The 19,066-nt window shown below is 37.5% G+C and overlaps 1 protein-coding gene across 11 annotated transcripts in view; it reads right to left on the bottom strand.

Annotated features, from left to right (window-relative positions):
- Positions 1 to 17,157: 17,157 nt before the first annotated feature.
- Positions 17,158 to 19,066, bottom strand: part of SH3TC1 (SH3 domain and tetratricopeptide repeats 1) — a 37,717-nt gene continuing 35,808 nt past the window's right edge. For all 11 annotated transcript variants that reach the window (XR_012660410.1, XM_075091955.1, XM_075091952.1 and 8 more), the window contains 2 exons: positions 18,602 to 18,798; positions 17,158 to 18,379 (listed from right to left, as the gene is read on the bottom strand). Coding sequence is in view for 10 of the 11 variants with exons in the window: in XM_075091955.1 (XP_074948056.1) it covers positions 18,149 to 18,379; positions 18,602 to 18,798 (428 nt within the window). In the remaining variant the exon portion in view is untranslated. The remainder of the gene's footprint in view (positions 18,380 to 18,601; positions 18,799 to 19,066) is intronic.

The following is a 19,066-nucleotide window of genomic DNA, read 5'->3' as shown; positions in this document are numbered from 1 at the left end:
AAGCTTGTTTTCACTAGGCATGTTCATGTGCACACAGAGAACAATGAACAGCAGGCACCATCACATTAATCCTAAATTCATGCAAAAACTCAAAAAGAAGAATATGCTCTTAAAAGGAGACCAATATATCTTTTTCCTGTTGTTGTAACTGTATTTCAAATTTGGTTTCTCTTTGACAGAAGAGAGAGTAGTAGAACACATAGGATTTATGAATTGTCCCTAGCAAACTTGTTTCATATTTAGCTACATTTTTACATTTGAAAATAACGTCTGCTCCTTTCCTCTTACTCAATAAGACTTTTTAGAAGAGACTAGATGCCACACTTTTCTAAAAGCCGAGTATAATGAAACAGCTGAAAGAGAAGCTTAAAGGAAGGCAACTGAAAGAGAAATGTATTCCCCACCATGACCATAACTCATAGCTATATTCTGTGAGAACTCTAACAAGCTAATCCATCTGGTTTTGGTTTTCAGTCACAGATGAACTAATAGCCTCTCATTTAAGTTACTGCATGGAACCGCTATGAGCTTAAAGAAGCATTAGTCATTTTATTTGCATTCAAAGAGTTCTGTTTTTCTGAATGTAAGGAATATCTCTTCCCTTAAGAAAGGAACATGTCCTGCATAGCAAGTATTACCAGAGAGCAGGAAAATCTGTGTTAGCTAAAAAATTGATTACATAGACTCATTTGGGTTGGGCAAGGATCCTCCTGTGTCATCAATTCCATTCCACTCCACCAGTACCAAACTGATGATACCAACTGGATTGTGGGATGGAAGAAAGTATAATTTCAGAAAGAAAGAACCTAAAATTATTTCAGTGTTTGTGTATGAAATTAAGGGCCTTGAACTGTTCTGATATATCTCCTGTAGAAAACACTAGCAAGATTTGCATGATTTTTGCCAACGTTATCCTCAATATTCTAGTTGGTATTCAAACGATATATTTTTATTCTAAATATTTGTTGTCTCTCTTCTTTTTCTTTCAAGAATGTTGTTAGAAGCCCTTCAGCATGTAGTTGTGAGTAGATTACCTGAGATGTAGCAACCATACTTTAGCCACAGAGCAAAGAAGGTAATGTTTGCTTCAGTTTGCTTCATTAAGGTCTGCAGCAGTTAAGGTACCTCACTTACAGAAACAGTTTTAACTGTGGAACTATGCATCCATTCAAGGAAAACCATACTGTAAGAAAGGAACTTTATTCACAACGGGCCTTCTCCTCCAGCGACTGTTTCAACTCTCAATCAAGTCTATCCTAGTTTTTCCATTGCTTCCATCTGGCATTGGCCTCTTCCCTGATGAGTTTGAAACCCTGATAGATAGGACAATATTTATTCTATGCACTAATAATTCCAAAAATTGCCATGTTACAGTGGAGTATAATGAAGAATTTTGCTGAAGTAGGAATTCTGGTCTTTCATTTTGGTTTTGACCTAGAAATTATCTGACATGCTATAGACAGATAAATCATTTTTTGATTGTATACATAGTTTTAAATAAGCTCAAGCAGCTGTTTTTCAGTATACTCTCTATTTTTTCATATTACACTCATTATCCCTTAGTCCAGTGCTATCATTATAGATTTCGTAGGAAAGCAGAGATTACTTAAAAAAAATTTAAATGACAATATCCTAAACTTACCGCCAATATGTTCTTAATTTAAAAAAATTTATTTCTCAGAGGCTGATAAAGCAGCACTCAGCTAGGCTTGGTAATGCGTTTCTTTTTATTCAACATATATCTAAGCCAAAATATATCTTGTTTTCTTGTAGATAGAAAACCAATCAGATGTGTATACATGGCAATACATCCTTTTGTTTCCCAGACTCTTTAGGACAGTAAGCATTTTTAGGACATCGTTGTGTAAGGTCTCAGGGAAAGAGACTGTGTGTGAGAGAAAGCTGCCTTACGCATAACTTACGTCAAAGATGCCCAGACTGTTGAATGGAAGGACAGAACGAAGCTCTGAATTTCTGTAGCTGTAAACTTCTGTGAAATAGTGACTTCTCCAGTCCATGCTATGGTACTTATGATGGTCATTTGGGGTTTTTAGAGGTTTTTCATTTTGTTTTAAGGGTTTTTTTAAATATGTTCCTTACTCAGTCTGCTTTCACTGGTGGTTCTGTGACTTTCTTAGAAGCTTCAGTATGGTGTGACTTTTGCGGCCCACATCTATCATTAGTTGCTCTTTCTAATTCTTACTAGTTGTGTCACCTTTTGCTATTAGGCTACAACTGTTTAGGGGAGGGGGTTATGGCCTTCAATCTACAGAAATAATTTTGTGGGCATACCCGGGAGTACATAGACATCTGTGTCATGGAATTTATTTTCAGAGCTCCTAGGAGCAATTTTTGGTTCTCTTTTCAGGCTTCGGGGATCTGTATTCTGTGTGCTCTCTACTCTGCTACAGTCTGGGTAATACTGGTAGGGATTCCAGAAGCTGCTTGTGTGAGAGGTTAGAAACTCATTTCATAAACTGTTATGCTCACAACCAGCTTCATAGTTCTCCCCTACAGAAAAAGGGGTTTCTTTTGCTTTCCTTTAGGCCTCATGACATAGGTCAAGATTTTCCATGGACAGACGTCATTGGCATTGGTATCATTTCATAACTCAAAATGGCTCATAAGTCCACAGAAGTTTTCATTGGAGAGAGATCAGATTATCCCCAGAAACCCATTTTTATGAAACCCACAGACAAAATATTCTTGAAGCCATCTACTTTTATATACATGGCAATAGCCATTTTGCCTGAGAATACACTTGGAATTCTTGGATTTTCAGGTTTCAACCTAATGAAAAAGAATAAATATTCAGTGAAAGAAGAAGAGGGAGGAAAGGAATTTCTTGATCTTCACTCCTCTGTCCTCACTATGTCACCAGTTCTATAGAAAGGCAAAAAATTGTGCATATTTATAAAATGGAAAATTATACTAAATACTTCATTTTCCCAATATTTTATTCACTTTCCTTTTTCACCAGAAGGAATGTAATTTTTAATTCAGAAATTATTTTCAAACAATTTCAGATCAAACATAGTGCTTACAGTAATAGACTGGCTATTCTTACTAACAGGACCAGGACCACATTCTCCCTTATGCCACATAAGGGCAAACATGATGGTTGCAAACCGTAGCCTCAGTGTTGTCTTTTCAGTTGCTAGTATCGGGCACAAATATACGTATCCATTAAAATTAAAGGAGCTCAGAAAGAGGAATTAGAAGATAGTAATTAGGATCAAAGGCTTCCGACAGGCATGTTCTATAAATAACAGCAAACAAATAAAAACTGAATGCAGTAAATAAATTCTAAATTATGTCTGCACCTGTGGAAGAGAGCAGTCAGCTGCTCAGCCTGTAAATTTAATATTATTTTGTTCACATTAAGCAAGTCTCCATTTTTGCAGACTTGCTTCTGAGCTTTGCCATTACCTCACTGAGGATTTGTACCCACGGGTGTGTTTGTGTTTGTGTAGCAGTGGAAATTTTTTTTCAACAAGTATGAAAATAAAGCCTGCGTGTTTTTCAATTTTGAAAATATTTTCGTTGGCAATGAAAGTGATAAACTCAGTGGCTAAAAATGGTGTACTTTCTAGGGTATATTTCTTGGTTTATACCTGAAATAGGACACCAAACTCGATGACAACAAATCTCTCAGCTGGCAATATTAGTACAGTAGCATGAACTCTGCTAATTAAACAAAAGAAAGCTCTCAGTAGTCTAGATTTCTGGAGGTACGTAGCCATACAGATAACTTATTGCACATGTTATTGATTTGATACTATGGAGTGGTTGATTATATCCTTGGAAACTTCACAGTGTTACTGAAGTAATAATGGAGTCACTGAAAAAGCAGTTGTCTTTTAGTCTTTAAGGGTGTTTGCCTGAGTTTTCATCAACTTCAAACCACAGTGCCCAAAGCTGAAAGGCCAATGCAGGCCAATCAACAAAGCCAACTGGATGTGTAATGGAAGTTTACAACACTGGGCTCATTGTACTTTTCATACAGCTGAGACCCAGCAAAGATAGGCATATAGTAATTTCCCCGCTGTTTTAGTGGTGTGACTTCGTCTTCCGAAAGAAAACATTTCTTCCAATAAGAACCTGCTTTTGCAACTGCAAAGTCCACGTATGTTTATCTGGGACCTTCGGAAAAGTACTAAGATACTCAGTAGTGGTGCCCATCAGTTTATGGTAAACCACAAAGCCAGAGAGACTCCATGTGATTTCATAGTCTTATTGGTCTATTAGGAACATACCGATAGAACTTCCTCCATTTTCTATTACCTCTTCTCCAAACTTGACAGTGCCTGATGGTTAAGGACAGCAACCTCTTTCAGTTATTCTTTTTAAAAGACTGATTTATTAAGGAAGTTTGAAACTGCTTTCTGGATTGAGGTGTCAACCAAAATGAGCAAAACACTAGCAGACCTTGGTGGGACTTAGACATGAGGTTTGAGCTTCTTGGGGTAACTATTGTTACACCACAAGAAGAACATCTAGTCAAGCAAATCCGGTGGCCAAAATTGTGTCTATGGACTTCAGACTGCTTTAAGCAGCTGATAAGCATGAGTTTGGAGGACTGGATCTTTGGTGTCAGGTGCCTAATTTCTGACCTATTCATTCATCTGACTAGCCCACATTAGCGGGCTAGAAAATACTTTGAAGTATTTTCATTGAGGATGATGGGTGGAAAAGAGATGTAAGCCAGCAGAAACACATAACAAGAAAAACTACTGGAAAAGATTCTGTCATGCTTGACCCACTATTGAATCTGATTCTTCACGATAAATATTGTAAAATTTTAGAAGTAGCTGCATTTTTCAGTTAAAATTAACAACTCTGACATTCTGCTGAAATAAAATTGTGCTTATAAAACAAATCTGCTTATAAAAAGTATTTTGGTAGTGGAAATGGATTGCTGAACAGACCAGTAAGATGCAACGGATGTTATATTTCTGTTCTGAATTACGGGTTTAAGGTCCAAGACATTAGTGACAGTTGTTCATTAGCCTACACTCCTCTCTCAATCTTATTTCCTAGTGGACAGGCAACTGTATCAGAATCATCAGTCTTGGTAAGTAAGTGTTTATGTATCAGCCTGAAGACCAAACTAACCTCCCATAAACTGAGAAAGCCTTTTAGCATTAGCTTTGCCACTGTATTTCATGCTGTGCCTGTGGAGATAAAGAAATTATGTCTGTCTTTTTTGCTGTCATATCTGCTTTCATTCACAAGCACTAAGCTTGCCTGAGCACAAGAATAATACAATGAAAAAGCTAAATCTTCCAAAAAAGATTTGTTATTGTTTAGCTTGGGTAGACCAAAGCCCATTCAGTCACTGTCGGATACAGGATTACTTACTAAGCATCTATCCAGTGTTTTGGTATAACCACCAGTCAAAATCTCTTCTGAACTCTTCAGCCTGATTAAATCCCATGTACGCTTACAGCTTTGGCACTGGCCACATACACATCAGCACTGACAGTGCCAAAGAAATAGCTATACCCTTACAAAATTGAAAGAAAACAGGTTTCCCCTATCTCTCACTCTACTGATGTAAGCATGGTTTGTCCCTACAGAACGTAACCAAATGAAATAATGCCTTTTTAGTTAGTGGTTGGACAGCTAGACATGAAAGAGTCTGAATCACCATCTCCTTTGGCTTATATCCACTAGGCTCTGGGACATTTACAGATGGAGGTCTTTTGATCCCTCCATAGCTTAAGCTGTTCTATATTGTCAAATTAAATCCTGAAAGTATGCAAATGCAAGGGATCAGAAGGATCTCTAGGGATCCAGTGCAACCCTGGTGGCCTGAGGCAGAAATAACTACAACCAGGATACCAAATATAAAAAAAAAAAAATTATCTAACTTGTTTATAAAAAGCTGCAATGAAGGATACTCTCCTTATGTAACAGATCCTGGTACTTCATTACTCTATTATTATGAAAATACACAATATAGATCCTTTCCCCTGCAGATGAGAAGAGCTATCTTCTCTGTAAGAGGCTTTTACATTGTGAAGATTGTTATATCTGCCCTCAGTCTCTTCTAGCCTAAACAAACATTGTTCCTTCACCCTTCCTCAAAGTTCATATTTTCTAAACTTCTTATCAGCCTTACTGTTCCTATTTGTACTCTAACTTGTCAACAACTTTCTTCTGTTGTGTTGTGCCTAAACTGGATACAGTTCTTCATTCAAGGTCTCACTGGACAGAGAATAAATTTCTCTGTGTGTTGTCCGTGACACTTCTACTGATTTGAAGCTTGCCATTTTTGCACTACAGCCAAAATGTGTATTCATGTCTGACTTGTCACCCATTACAATCCTTCATCCTCTTCTGTCACCAGGTCAGCTATTCCCTGTTCCACATTTGTCTTCCATACACAGGTCTTTAACACAAGTTTCCTTTCTCAAAGAGATTTGAATTCTAATCCTACCCTCAGTAGTGCATTTAGCCCCTTAATTTTCCATCATTGGCAAGTTATAGACATCCAGATTTCTTCAAAACATGTAAAAAGGCCCCAAATTACCTCTCTGAAGGCTGCTGTTTGAAATCCTTTCCATTTTGATAGTATGAAGTCCTAAAAACTTATTTTCAAATTTTTAGTAAATCACACATTTCCATTATGCATTCTTATACAAGAGGATGTATGATGTGACACTGTTTTACATAGTCTGGCATTTGTTACTTCACCTTCATCCACTGTCCCATTAAAGGACTTATCCTGGCAAACTCTGCCAGTTTACCATCATCTTGGTATTTCCTACTGCCAGTGGCATGCATTGTGCCTTGTTTTTATTAAATCCCAGTCAGAGGTCCTTGGGGTTCCAGAAGAAAGGTGATTACCTTAATGTTTGCTACGGATTTTGCAAAGTATAAGGATAGTGGTAATCTAGGAATTGCAATGTCATTGTCAAATCCAAACCGCAGAGACTGTGCTTTTCTAGTGGGCTCTTTATATTAATAATGAAGTCCATCCAAGAGTAAGCTCTTGAGATTGAACCAAATTTGGATGTTCTTTGGAAAGGGTGTGTGAAAAAATATGTAACAAAATCTTTTATTTTAATAAATTCAATTATAAGTACATAAACCTATTTCTAAGTGATGATTTAAGCCTCTGTAATAAGGAAATGGTTTATTTGCATGGTGAGTTCTTCAAGACACTTGTATTAGTTTGTTTTTAATCATGAAAGATGAAGTTAAAGAACGAACATGATTTTAATGTACAGTAGAGTATGGACTAAATGAAAAGTGATACTTGACTCCACCCAGCAAAGAAGAGCCACCACCCCTTAATGGACTGAGCATTTGAAAGGAAGAAAATTAGCTTCAGGTTATGTTCAGATGTTTTCTAAAGTTGGATGAATGTAATTCATTTTGTTTCCCACCATTTATTCAGAAATATTGCCTCAGGATATGGGTGATTTTAAACATTGATATTCCACCACACCCTGTAATATGGGATACAGCAACTAAGCATGATAGTAAAAATTCAGATGTTGGCCAAGATTGCGTGCATATCTGAGACATTTGTACTCGGCTGACTGAACCTGTAGGCCTGGGCACCTCAGGGGTCGTAACTTTGGTACATTATTCCATGAGCTCTAACAATGATCTTTGTTTTCACATATCTCTTGCAGTGTCTCAATCCTCCTTCTACTGTATGAAAATGAGTTCAGCAGTCACTTTAAGCAAAATAAAAAAAGGGCTAAAATCTTAACATGAATTGTATGTTTGCAAAAATACAAACACGAAGAATTTCTGAGCTGGAGTAAAGGAACAAAAGTACCTAAGATCTTGAAAATAGATTTATTATACCAAATCTTCGTTCTGCAATCATCCATCTTTTAATTTTTTTTTTTTTACTTTTTCTTGTACATTTTGTGCTTTTTTGAAACGTGATTTTTACCAAGAACTGCACATGGGAATGTAGCTAATGAATGCTTGAATCTTACTGGCATACACATTCTTCAGTTACCAATTTGAGCCTCTTTGCTTAAACTGTGGTACGGGTAGTACAGGAGTGGGTTTAACGGCCTTATTCTTTAGTTGCTATGGCATAACTAATCAATATAATGAGAAAAAAATTATACTACTTTTGAAGATGCAATGAAGATATTAAAGATTCATTGCTCTCCCGTGCTTGCCCAGTGCAGAGATTTAATTTTTTCCTGTAGTCTGAAAGGAACTGCTGCATAATTTATTCTAGAGATTATGCTTGATTTTTTGTGGAGTAGAAATAAAGTCATTAAAAGCAGTGTAGTAATGCTGTATTAGATAAAAATGGAAAAAAAAACCAAAACCAACAACAAAAGGATCTCCAAGTGTCATGAGACTGTTTTTGTTACATTCAAATTCTCCAAACTACTTTGACCACAACGGAAGAACACTGCTGAATATCCCACACACATTGTTACTTCAAAAAAACACCAGATGCATATTCTGTTAGGTGCTCAAAGACTATTTTAAACTAGCTGAGTGACATCGAAAATATATCTGCTTGCTTAATATGAACCTTTCTATTAAGCTGTTTCAGCTTTAAGTTAAAATTTCTGAAACTACAAAAGAATATGAGAAAGTATGCCTCGATACACTTTTGAGAAATAAAAATAATTCACAATTTCCCTTACATTTTCCCTTAATTCAGGGGAACTGAAGGCTCACTTTTACAGTTTCCTGTCCTCCTAATAGTCAAAATTAAATGCAGGATAAAGTTATCCTCCCATTGACAGTCTCTCATATAGTCTAACTGATAGACTAACTGTGCAAGGATTCTGCAGAAGGTGACAAAAGAAGTGAGGAAGATTCCAAGCAGGAATTATGAAAATCACACTCCAGTAAAATCAGCCAGGTATTAGCTTCATGAAATTGTAAATAAAGCAGACAGTATCTTGGCTTATGAATTGTGGAATGGGAGAAGTCTAATTACAGAAATATGAATCAGCCAATGAAGGATTATAGATTTTTTTCAGAAGATAAAAAGGTCTGTAAGATCTTGAACTATAAGGAAAGTGAGAGACTGGTTTTAGAGCATGAACTTGTGACCTTCTTCCAGAGTCAGACCTCTCTAATGGGTCTTATAAACCAAATCCTGTAAAATGTGTCCTACTCTGCAGCCCTCTTTCCAGTAGAACCCTCATATTTTGTAGAACAGTAAAGGGGAGGGGAAGGTCACTGAGAGGACAACCAAGAAGAAGGATGGATGTGTAGGAATATGCCAAAACTTCTGTGTCCTGTGGAGAAGTGCTCCTCACAGTTTAGTGCAAACACAGCGCTGAGGAAGTCGCTCCAGTTTGTCCATGCCCACACAACCTGCTCCCCCAGACTCTCACACGGGAAAACACAGCCACACACCAGAGCTGCTCAGCAGCTATCAGATGGGAGGAAGATGCCGTCTCTCAACCCGCGTACACTCTTTGTTTCCAGGAGTCCATTCGACTTGGACCTTTATGAAGGACCTCAGCACTTAGCTTTAATCTCCTGTGGCAAGAAAACGTCATGTTAGATGTTAGATCTTTAGCCAAATCTCAAATTCTTAATTTCTTAAAGACCCAGCTCTGGGGCTTTATTTCAATGGAGCTTAGCTGATTTATGTGAACTTAGAATGTGGCGTGTTGTCCAAATCAGAATTCCATGTCTCAGGAACTGAGTAAAATAAAACCTTCACTTGTGAACACAGAGGTCTAAAGGCAGCAATGTAAATATTTCTAAATGCTCAATCTAAGTTTATATTAGATTTAATTTGTTATAAACCATATCCAGTGTATTTAATACAGGACTAGTTTATCAAAAGTCCTTTAAAAATAGAATAGAGTTCAGAAAAGACCAACAAATACATTTGGGTAATCAAGGTATAGATTTTAAAGTGAAGTTCAGAAGCACTAAACAATCAGCTTGCAAAACTGCAGATATTTGCACATTACAAAGACCAAAACCATAGAGAAACACATTCAATGCACTGCTTTAAGTTTTACCTCTTGCCAGTTAAAAAGGATGTGTTTTGGGCTGTTTAACAAAAAATAACAGAGAATTCTGAAGCTTGTAATATATGATTGCTGTGAGTATGGGAGACTGGCTGTGATACAGCATCTTCAAAAGTAGCTCCCTTCCCACTGTTATTCATTTTGAGCAGAGGGTAAGCTTTGTTCATACTCGTAGAAACAAATTTCTTATTTTCTGTTGGAAGTCTCATAGCTTTATTTGCTTCACCCGTGTTACAGCATGAAGCGTAGGCATGGCAGAGCCTGCTCACCCCCACAAGGTGCAAGTAGCTCAAGCTTAGTCAGTAGGCATACAATTTTGGTAGCGTGTGTCAAAACATCTTTCCTATGCAAGTTGCAATTTTTTGAAAGCTTGTGACAGGAATACTTTTTGATAGGAGAAAGCCCATTCCTAAAACAACCCCACTTTGCTGGTAAATCGGTGCTCCTGGTCACTAAAGCTTTATAGAGAGCAGGTAAACAGACTTCGTTTGGTTTAAAATAAACATTGACCAATTAGTGCACTTTTCTCCAGACTCATTCTTAGAAATAGGATTGATTTTTTTCCAACATTAACTGGTATGTGGCAGACACCCAGGATTCAGCAAGGGTGATGAAAAGTCTGGCAGACCTAAACCCAAGTAAAAATGGTGTCTAAAAAAGGAAAGCAGCAGAGCAAACATAATTGGCAAAAGGTGCAATAAGGACAATGTTTCTCTGGTTTAATAAGAAAGTGCCATCGTCTGTTCAGTGACCGAGAAAATCACAGATGCAAATTTATACGCGTTGATCAACTGATAGGCAGAAAAAGGGAGCAGATAATCTAACAAAGTGATTCTACCCCAAAATTCCACTTATCTGTGAAAGAAGATGTCAGAAATAAAGACATTTAAATTAAAATATATTAGTAAAGGACAGATTTTAGGCTAAGATACTTGCTGACACACACCTTGGTTTTCTTGAAACGTCTTGTAGGTACAAATCTTTCAAGATTTTAAGAAACCTATAGTTATCAATAAGTAAAATAAAGTGGGAAACTTGAAGAATGGCTGCAACCTCGGATAATAAAGGAAGAATAATATTATAGTCATATAATTATCATTACTTCATAGTGAACAATGTATTTACTCAGCTGTATGATTGCGTGTAAGACTATTGTTATCTTTGGTATGCAGGAAGAACAGAAAAAATTACTTTTATACAATTTATAATTGACAGACCTACAGCAGAGCATAAAAGAAAAACACATTTCAGATTACTTAGTAAGCAATATACAAATGTTTTTTCTTGAGTTCAGTTCTGCATGAATTTTAACTAAGTCTTTATACTGGCTAAATCTTGACCAATATGAGACAAAGCTTCAGGATTTAAAGAAAACTGCGTTGCATATCACTTTAATCTACCAAAGAAGTAAGTACAGAATTATGCCAAAAATTAAAAATTCAAGAAGTAATAGCTTCAAGGGAATAATTTCATAGATAAAGTGGATGTATTTATTTTATTATCCCGTTCCTTTATGATTTGGATGCTTCTGCATAGTTAGTACTAACATGGTTTGAAAACTTTGAAAACACAAGGCAAAATATCCTGACCACATTTTACAATGATGCTCAGTAATTCAATTCTGAATTGAGAATATAATTGCCTCAATAAACAACAGGCTGTTCAAGGCTGAAGATACTCTTTAAAGGGAAAGTAGACTAAAAGCAATTAAATTACATTGGAATTTCAAGCAAATATGGATACTTTGCTGCATTGCCACTGAAAAACAGTGTAGCTGTATTTGGAAATTTTTGTATGCTATTAAATGGATATGAATTCCTAAAGAGAAATTATGAAAAAATGCAGAAATTAACTTGAGGGTTCAGTACTTCACTAGACCTAAGCCCCCAATTCTCCTAAAAACAGTGTTGTGTCCCCCCCGCCACCATTTATTCATCACCAATGGCCAAAATGTGCAAGAACTCCAGAAAAGGGGGCAATATTTTGGTTCAAGGTCACTTTTGGTCACTTCTTAGGTGCTTCCTTGTATGTCCTAATAGCCACGTACTGTCGCTTTCCGACGTTACAAAAAGTGCCCAGTTACACTGGTACCATGTTAAATCTCCTTCTCAAGGGACAGAAAGAAACAGATGTGTTGTGTCTCAAACACATAACTATAGCTTATATTAGAAAAGACAGGCACACAGAAATGTATCTGCACTTTAAGCAAAATATGAGCAGGTGGATAATGGTCCGTAATTCTCGATAGTCTTTCCCCATTTGGGGATGGATTGGCTCCTGAGAGGTTTCTCTCTTCCCCAGTTTATAACCTGGCTGATAGAACATAAGCATCTAACACCAGCCAGTGGTGTTAGAATTACTTCAGGAAACATTCAGAAAGAATCCATGTTATTTTTAGAAAAAGCAAAAATGCTCCATTTATCATTCTTGTTCCAAATTCCAAAAAAGTAAATATTTTCCATGCAATGGTGAAATTCCCTTCTGTTGACTTGGCAAAGAGAGGGTACCCCAAGCAGACTTTGTACATCTGCTACATCAGGAAAAACACCTGCTGAAAATTTTCGAGAGTTTCCCAGCACACAGCTCTTTAAAGTAATTCAGCATCTAAATGGTGTATAAGCTTTATGATATTGTAAGTCAGAGAGATCTTGTTTAGTTTGCCTTTTCATGCAAAGATAAAATCCATTTTGTATGTCAGTGCACTGCAAAATCAACTTAACCTGCCACTCAGTGATTAAAGTGCTTGATAGAGATAAATATTCTGGGAAATTAAACATTTTCTTCCCTTTGTTATCTGAAATGGCAAATGAAGGCAGAAAAGCATTAGAAGCAAAGTATTTAGAGGAATATCTCCTTCGCACACCAGCAGAGAGTAACAGCAGGCAGGCAATTTATATTACATGGGAAAATAGCTACTGACTTTGCTAATATCTTCGGTACATTTTCAGAAAAAGTGGTTTGCTTTGTAGGTGAAGTGTTTTGAATGTCACTGCCTAAGAATACTGTAGCACCAGGTTCATACAAAGCAATTCGTAAGGCATTTCTCTTGGCAAAACAAGCAGCTGTCAAAAGTTGACCATTTTAAACTAACACCAGCAGTTTTCAGCATGTGCCTGCCTCTAACTTCATTTACTAGGCTTCTCCTCTACCACAGTATTCTGTATTTGTGCTCCAGTTTGTCTGTTACCAAATAAAGCCACGTACTACCTCAGAGCAGCCAACTTTCTCTGTGTTGTCTGTGGGCACGTCAGTTAACAGAAGCGTCAGCATTTCAAAGTAGCTTAGAATTATTATCTTCAATTCTTTTTGCTCCCTGCAAGTGCTCTGTTCCTCTCTTGGAGCGTATTTCCTTTGCAACAGAGCACACAGATGCTTGTCTGGGCAAGACCTGCATTTCTCCTGTCCTAGTAAAGGGGCTTGAAGCCCTAGCTAGAATCTAGGTAATAATTTTTGAAGGGTTTTATTGAGTGGGTTTTGGTTTGGGTTTTTTTTAAGAGGTATTATATTTTAGTTAGAAAGGAAGGGTAATGGAAGAACAGTGTGCTACTTTCTCAGGCTTTGAATTCCTTTCTTAACCTTCTGGACTGGAGGCCACTGATGCAAAGCGAGAGAGTGCCACCGCGTGGCTAGAGGCTCTCTTGGCTGGCAAACTCTACAGCTTGGTCCTGCAAAACATGAAGTGTTAAGACTGAATGGATTAGAATCATAGAATCATTAAGATTGGAAAAGACCTCTAAGATTAGACCCTGAAAAGAACAACATAAAGCAGGCTTAACATCTGAGGAGGCCAAAGTTGCAAAAATGGGGACAGGAGAAAGCAGTGGAGCTCTTTAGTACAAAAAGAAACTAATGGAAACCCAACAACCAGGAATCCTGGTGCCAGTTTCCATTCCACAGACTGTATTTTAGGCAGTTGCTTAATGCAGACCTTTCAGAGCATGGGTGATGGAGCCCAGCCTTCCTTTACTGTGAGTGAATTCCGTAGCCATGAGAGGACAGGGCTGCACTCCCTTTTACACATACCCAGAGAGCATGCAGCGTTTGGCATGCCTTTTTATCCAACCAGGAGAGATGGAGAGGACGACAGGCGCTGAGCCTATGAGGAGGATACGCTCTACTTTCCTCTTCAGAAATGTGAGCTTCTACAGGCAGAGGAAAGCACAGGGGTTGAGGTCACCCCTTTCCCGTAATTAAGTATTCTGTACCATGGTAGCATCACTACCATTCCCTTCTTTGTAATTCCATTTTAAAAATGAAGGGGTGACTCTTGGCAACATATGTCATTCCTGACAAACCACCACAAGTATCTGGCTCTATATCTGATAGGGTTCTACATATGGAGCTGCTCATGGGCATCAGTTCATGGCTTCCTGGAAGCAGAAATACCTACAGTGCATCAGTACCTGCAGAGCTTTTAACAGCTCAGCATGGCTTTTTTAGCTCATTAAGAGTATCAAACTTTTGCTGCTGACTAGCTATATAACTAGTTCTGGTTAGAAGCCCTCTGAATCTACATCTGCTTCCTATGCCCTTTTTTCATTTATCATTTAAACATCCCATCCTGTGGGGGATGAATTTGCAAGTAACTTAGCACTGTTTGACACATCCTTGAACTGAAGCAATGCGGCAGTAAAAGACAGAAACAGGAATTTGGGAAATGCCAGGAAGAATTTAAGTAAGCAAAACCAAATGAAGTAGCGCAAATAGAACAGCCTATTAGAACGTAGCATAAGGCGCGCGCTTAGAGCTAGCTGACAAATAACAGAAACTGTTTGTGCGCGTGATCGCGTGAGGAATGTGTCGAAGAGATATATAAGCAATGAAAAGCTGACAATAAAGGTCTTCTGCAAAACATCTGTCAGGAGTCCATGACATTCATCCCTGCACCATCCCTCACTGTCTTTTCTAACAAAAGCATAACACTGCAGTGGTACTCTTGTTACACCCTATCCAGGAAACATCTAGACTCCATGCTGTTCTGCCTTTTTGCTTCATTAAACTAGAATAATGTTCTACCAGATATCTAGCTAAAATTGATCATTTACATAACAGCTATGGGAAAACAGAGTTTTATAATATCTCAGATAATCAGACTGCCATTTATACAGCTTGCACCAGGAAGCACGCTAGCTAAGATTAATCTCACCCATCTACAGAATTCTTCATTGTAGACAGTTGACCATTCTCTGAAGCTGAGAGAGTAGGGCCATCTGACAGGTGTCTCCTGAAGGGAAGATGAATCCCACCACTCCTGATTGAAGGGAACAGAACTTAATGGTAAAATCCTTTACTCAGATTCAGTTCCTCCCAGAATCTGTAAATTCCAACTTTGCTGTCCAAGTGCATTGCATTTGTTATTGCAGAATCATAAAATGACATCATGCTTCCTGGAGAAAAAGATATATTTAAAGGCCTAACAGGTTTTGAAGCCTAGAAGAACCTAAAATGCCATTTATATATCTAAAAGGAATGTGGTTCTTTGAAACCCTATGCCTATGACTCACTTTAAGCACACTGAGTAGGAAAACATAGAATTGCTGTGTCATCAGAGCAAGGAGAGAATTCAGGTACTGTCTTTTCAACAGCGACATACAATTTTTTTATGCTGTTAAACTGGCTTGAAGGGAATGCCAAAGAAATTCAGTGTGGTATACACTGCCCAAGCACAATTTAACAGTAAAGGGTGAATTAATAATAAAGGCCTGGATTGCTATGAAAACAAAAATTCTGTGGAATCAGAACAACAAGATGAATTAGTAATGCAAGAAAGGTAGGTCTTATCAGCAGAATTGATTCTAGATTAGGAAGTGCAGCCTCCCTCCCCAGAACATAAAGAGACTGCCTGTGATTACAGCAATCAGAACGAGACAGATTATAATTTTATCTACTTGGAAAGCCAAATGAAATGGAAAATAGACTGCCAAGCACTGAAAAGCAAGTTAATGAACGGAGAGCAACACCCACAATTTTCCCAGCTCCGCAGAGATTATACAGGACTTTTGTTGAGTTTTCAGGTCAAGACAACGAAGAGAATATGGGATAATTAGTTTCCCATGCTTAGTGGGACACTATTACACCAGTCTGAATCTGAGTCTTTAAGCAAGTTCCTAAGGCACCCTAAAAGTAAAACTTTCAACTCTAATGCTTAGTTCAAGTCTGATTGTGAGTGTCCAAAAAAAATTGTGTGCAGAATTGCTTTGAGCAGTACACGCATTTCTACAATCAAGACATTAGAGGTCTGATTCACTGCCCAACATAAAGCTTTATTCTTTAAAAGCAAAGTGTCAGATATATTTAGCGATGTTGCATATTTAAAAGCAAGGCAGTATCACATTCATTATTTTTAGCCATCTAATCCTCAGCATGAAACTGAAAACACAGGAGCACTTCAGTTCTCTTTACAGTATCAAAAGAAAAAACAAAAACAAAATGCTTACTGTACAGGGAGCCTTCTAGAAATAGTAAATATTAAGTGTTTAACCTCAAAGGTATAGAGCTGAAACCCCAGTACACTTTCTGGACCTTCAAGCCCAAGTCCAGAGCTGCAGAGAGTTACCCTGTCTACCTAAGACATCAAATTTTCTCTTCTAGGTAATTGACAGGTCACAATTATCATGATAGTGGCAACTATCTGTTATATAGACTAGTGCTTACAGTACTCATGGAGGAGGATGATGCACTTCCCTCCTCCCTGGAGAGTATCCTAAGTGTCAGTCTGTCTAGATTATATAGATATTATATATATTATACTAGATTTATATATGAAGTATCCTCTCTCCTTCTAGGAAGTCGAAAAACTAATGAAGAATGCACAAGGTCAAAAAGACAAAAGCCAGATAGCTGAATCTATATATGGGAAGTGATCAGAGTGCGCTGTGAATGACAGATTTTAGGAAAAGAAAGATTCTTAGGAAAAGAACCAAAGCAATGGCACAGACCGGAAAAACAAAAAAACAGGTTGTGTTTCCCCCACCCCCACCCCCTTTCTCCAGGTTTGACAGTGTAAGCAAATAAAATATAATATGTAGCCAACAACCCCTAGCTGGTTTCTGAGTCTGTGTGTGCATCTTCCAAAGACACTTCCGTACTTCTATTCTGTGTAATGTCTCTTAAAAATAAACTGAACTAGCAGTTTCTGTATGAAGTTACACAGAACGAAGAGGCATCATTTCAAAGTGTATCTGAATATTTAATTACAAGATTATCAAACTTTTCAGATATTGACCTTCCTTCTCAAAATATACAGCATTATTTAGTATTTACTGTCTACCATAGCTTTGGTATGAAAATGTTTTGAGGCACAAAGAATTTAGAACTATCAAAATTAACAATCGAGAATCTTTGCAATGAAAGTATAGTATGTTTTCTGAACATAATTAGTTATATGTAAGATGGTAGGAAATGCTGTAAAATAAGTCATTGCAGACAATACTGGCAGTTCTGAAAAGGGTCAGTTTAAAAAAAAAAGGATAATTTGTCTTTGAGAAGAGGGAAAGAGGGCCATCACACGACAACTGAAATCCGCAGAACTACAACTTACGTATTACTAGATACTTCAGTTCTAGTTATGCACATGTTGTAATAAGTGTTTTCAGGACTTTGAAGATAAATCTTAACTAGTGCCCGTAAGTACTGCAGCAGATGAACTTCATAGGAAATGAGGGGTGATGTCTGGGGAATGGGGTCAAACCAATTCTCAAATACCCCGCATACTTTTTTGACATCAAGTAAATACACTAGAGCTAGGTCATACAAGAACTAGATCATGCATAGATAGTCACAATTTGTGTAGCGAAAAAACACTCCATAACACTTTATTAAATATTTTTCATTGCATCTATGCATTCATCATTTTCTAGTATCCATCTAGGCAGAAACTGATAGCAAAGAAAAAATTAGTTAAAAAGACAAAAAGGCACTATTGGGTTTTGGGTTTAGTTCACAGGCTGATTGTTAAACAACAAGTACAAAGCTGTATATCTTGGAGACAATGAAATGTAGTTCACTGTCACATAAACTGGTGATTTACTCTGGGATGCTGAGCTCCAACTTACAGCACGTGCATAGTGACACATTGAATGTATTCTTCATCCTCCCACAAAGCCAGTGCAATATTTCTCTAGGTACTTCTGTAGTTAGAATGCATTTTCCAAATATGCTTATGAGCTCTTGTAGCACTGATCAGGAGCTAGATTTATTCTCCTAACATTCAGCTCTGTTGCAAAGGTTCTTGCCTTTTGATAGAAGAAGAGAGAGAGTTCCCGATCCACAAGGAAGTTATGGTAGATAACTGCAAGTCTTGTGTAAATCTTGAGTTGAGCTTTTTTATTTCCCAGGTCCATGGCAGCAGCAAGTGCCAAATGATAATAGCCTGCTGCATCAAAGGGATCCTGAAATAAGAGACACAAAGATAGTACACTATGTAGTACAACCGGTGTAAGAGGACATCCAAGCTCAGTTGATCAGGTATCACATGAGAGTAACAGAACTTCAGGAGGTTTTCCCACTTAATTATTTACATTCTAAAGGCATAAAACCAGAATGTGGTAAAACCTGATATTATGAAACATTAGTCAATGTATTGATTTTCTGCAGTTTTTGGTATTTCTTACCTTGAGGTCATAGAATATAATGTCTCCTAAGATCAAGTACACCTTGACGTAGTACAGTGTTTCCTCCTCAAACTCCAGAGGAGAGGAACAGAGGGACAAAGCCTTTAAATAAAAGTGTTCAGCTAGTTCACAGTGACCCAAACGATGATGGATGGCAGCCAGCCGATGATAAGCTATTCGTTCATTTAGCTGATTTCCTAATAAGATAATGTATGAGTCAGGATAAAACCAAAGAGGTAAAGCAGTCAAATTGTCTCAAACCAGAATACATCTATGCTATTTTTTTGTTTTACTTCTATATGGTATTGCTGGTCTTTTATGGATCAAAACTAATTTTGCTCAGGAGATGCATTGCCAAAACTTGCTCTTTAAGAAAAATCCCACAGAATTCTTGAATTTCCCAGGGTAGGATTTGACAGTGTCTAGGATTTTCTTAAGAATTAATAACTACATTAATCTCTCCTG

Source organism: Phalacrocorax aristotelis, chromosome 4 (assembly GCF_949628215.1).
Source record: "Phalacrocorax aristotelis chromosome 4, bGulAri2.1, whole genome shotgun sequence".
Lineage (NCBI taxonomy): Eukaryota > Metazoa > Chordata > Aves > Suliformes > Phalacrocoracidae > Phalacrocorax > Phalacrocorax aristotelis.
The sequence above is the reverse complement of the archived record's forward strand: the minus strand, read 5'-3'. Positions and strand labels throughout refer to the sequence as shown.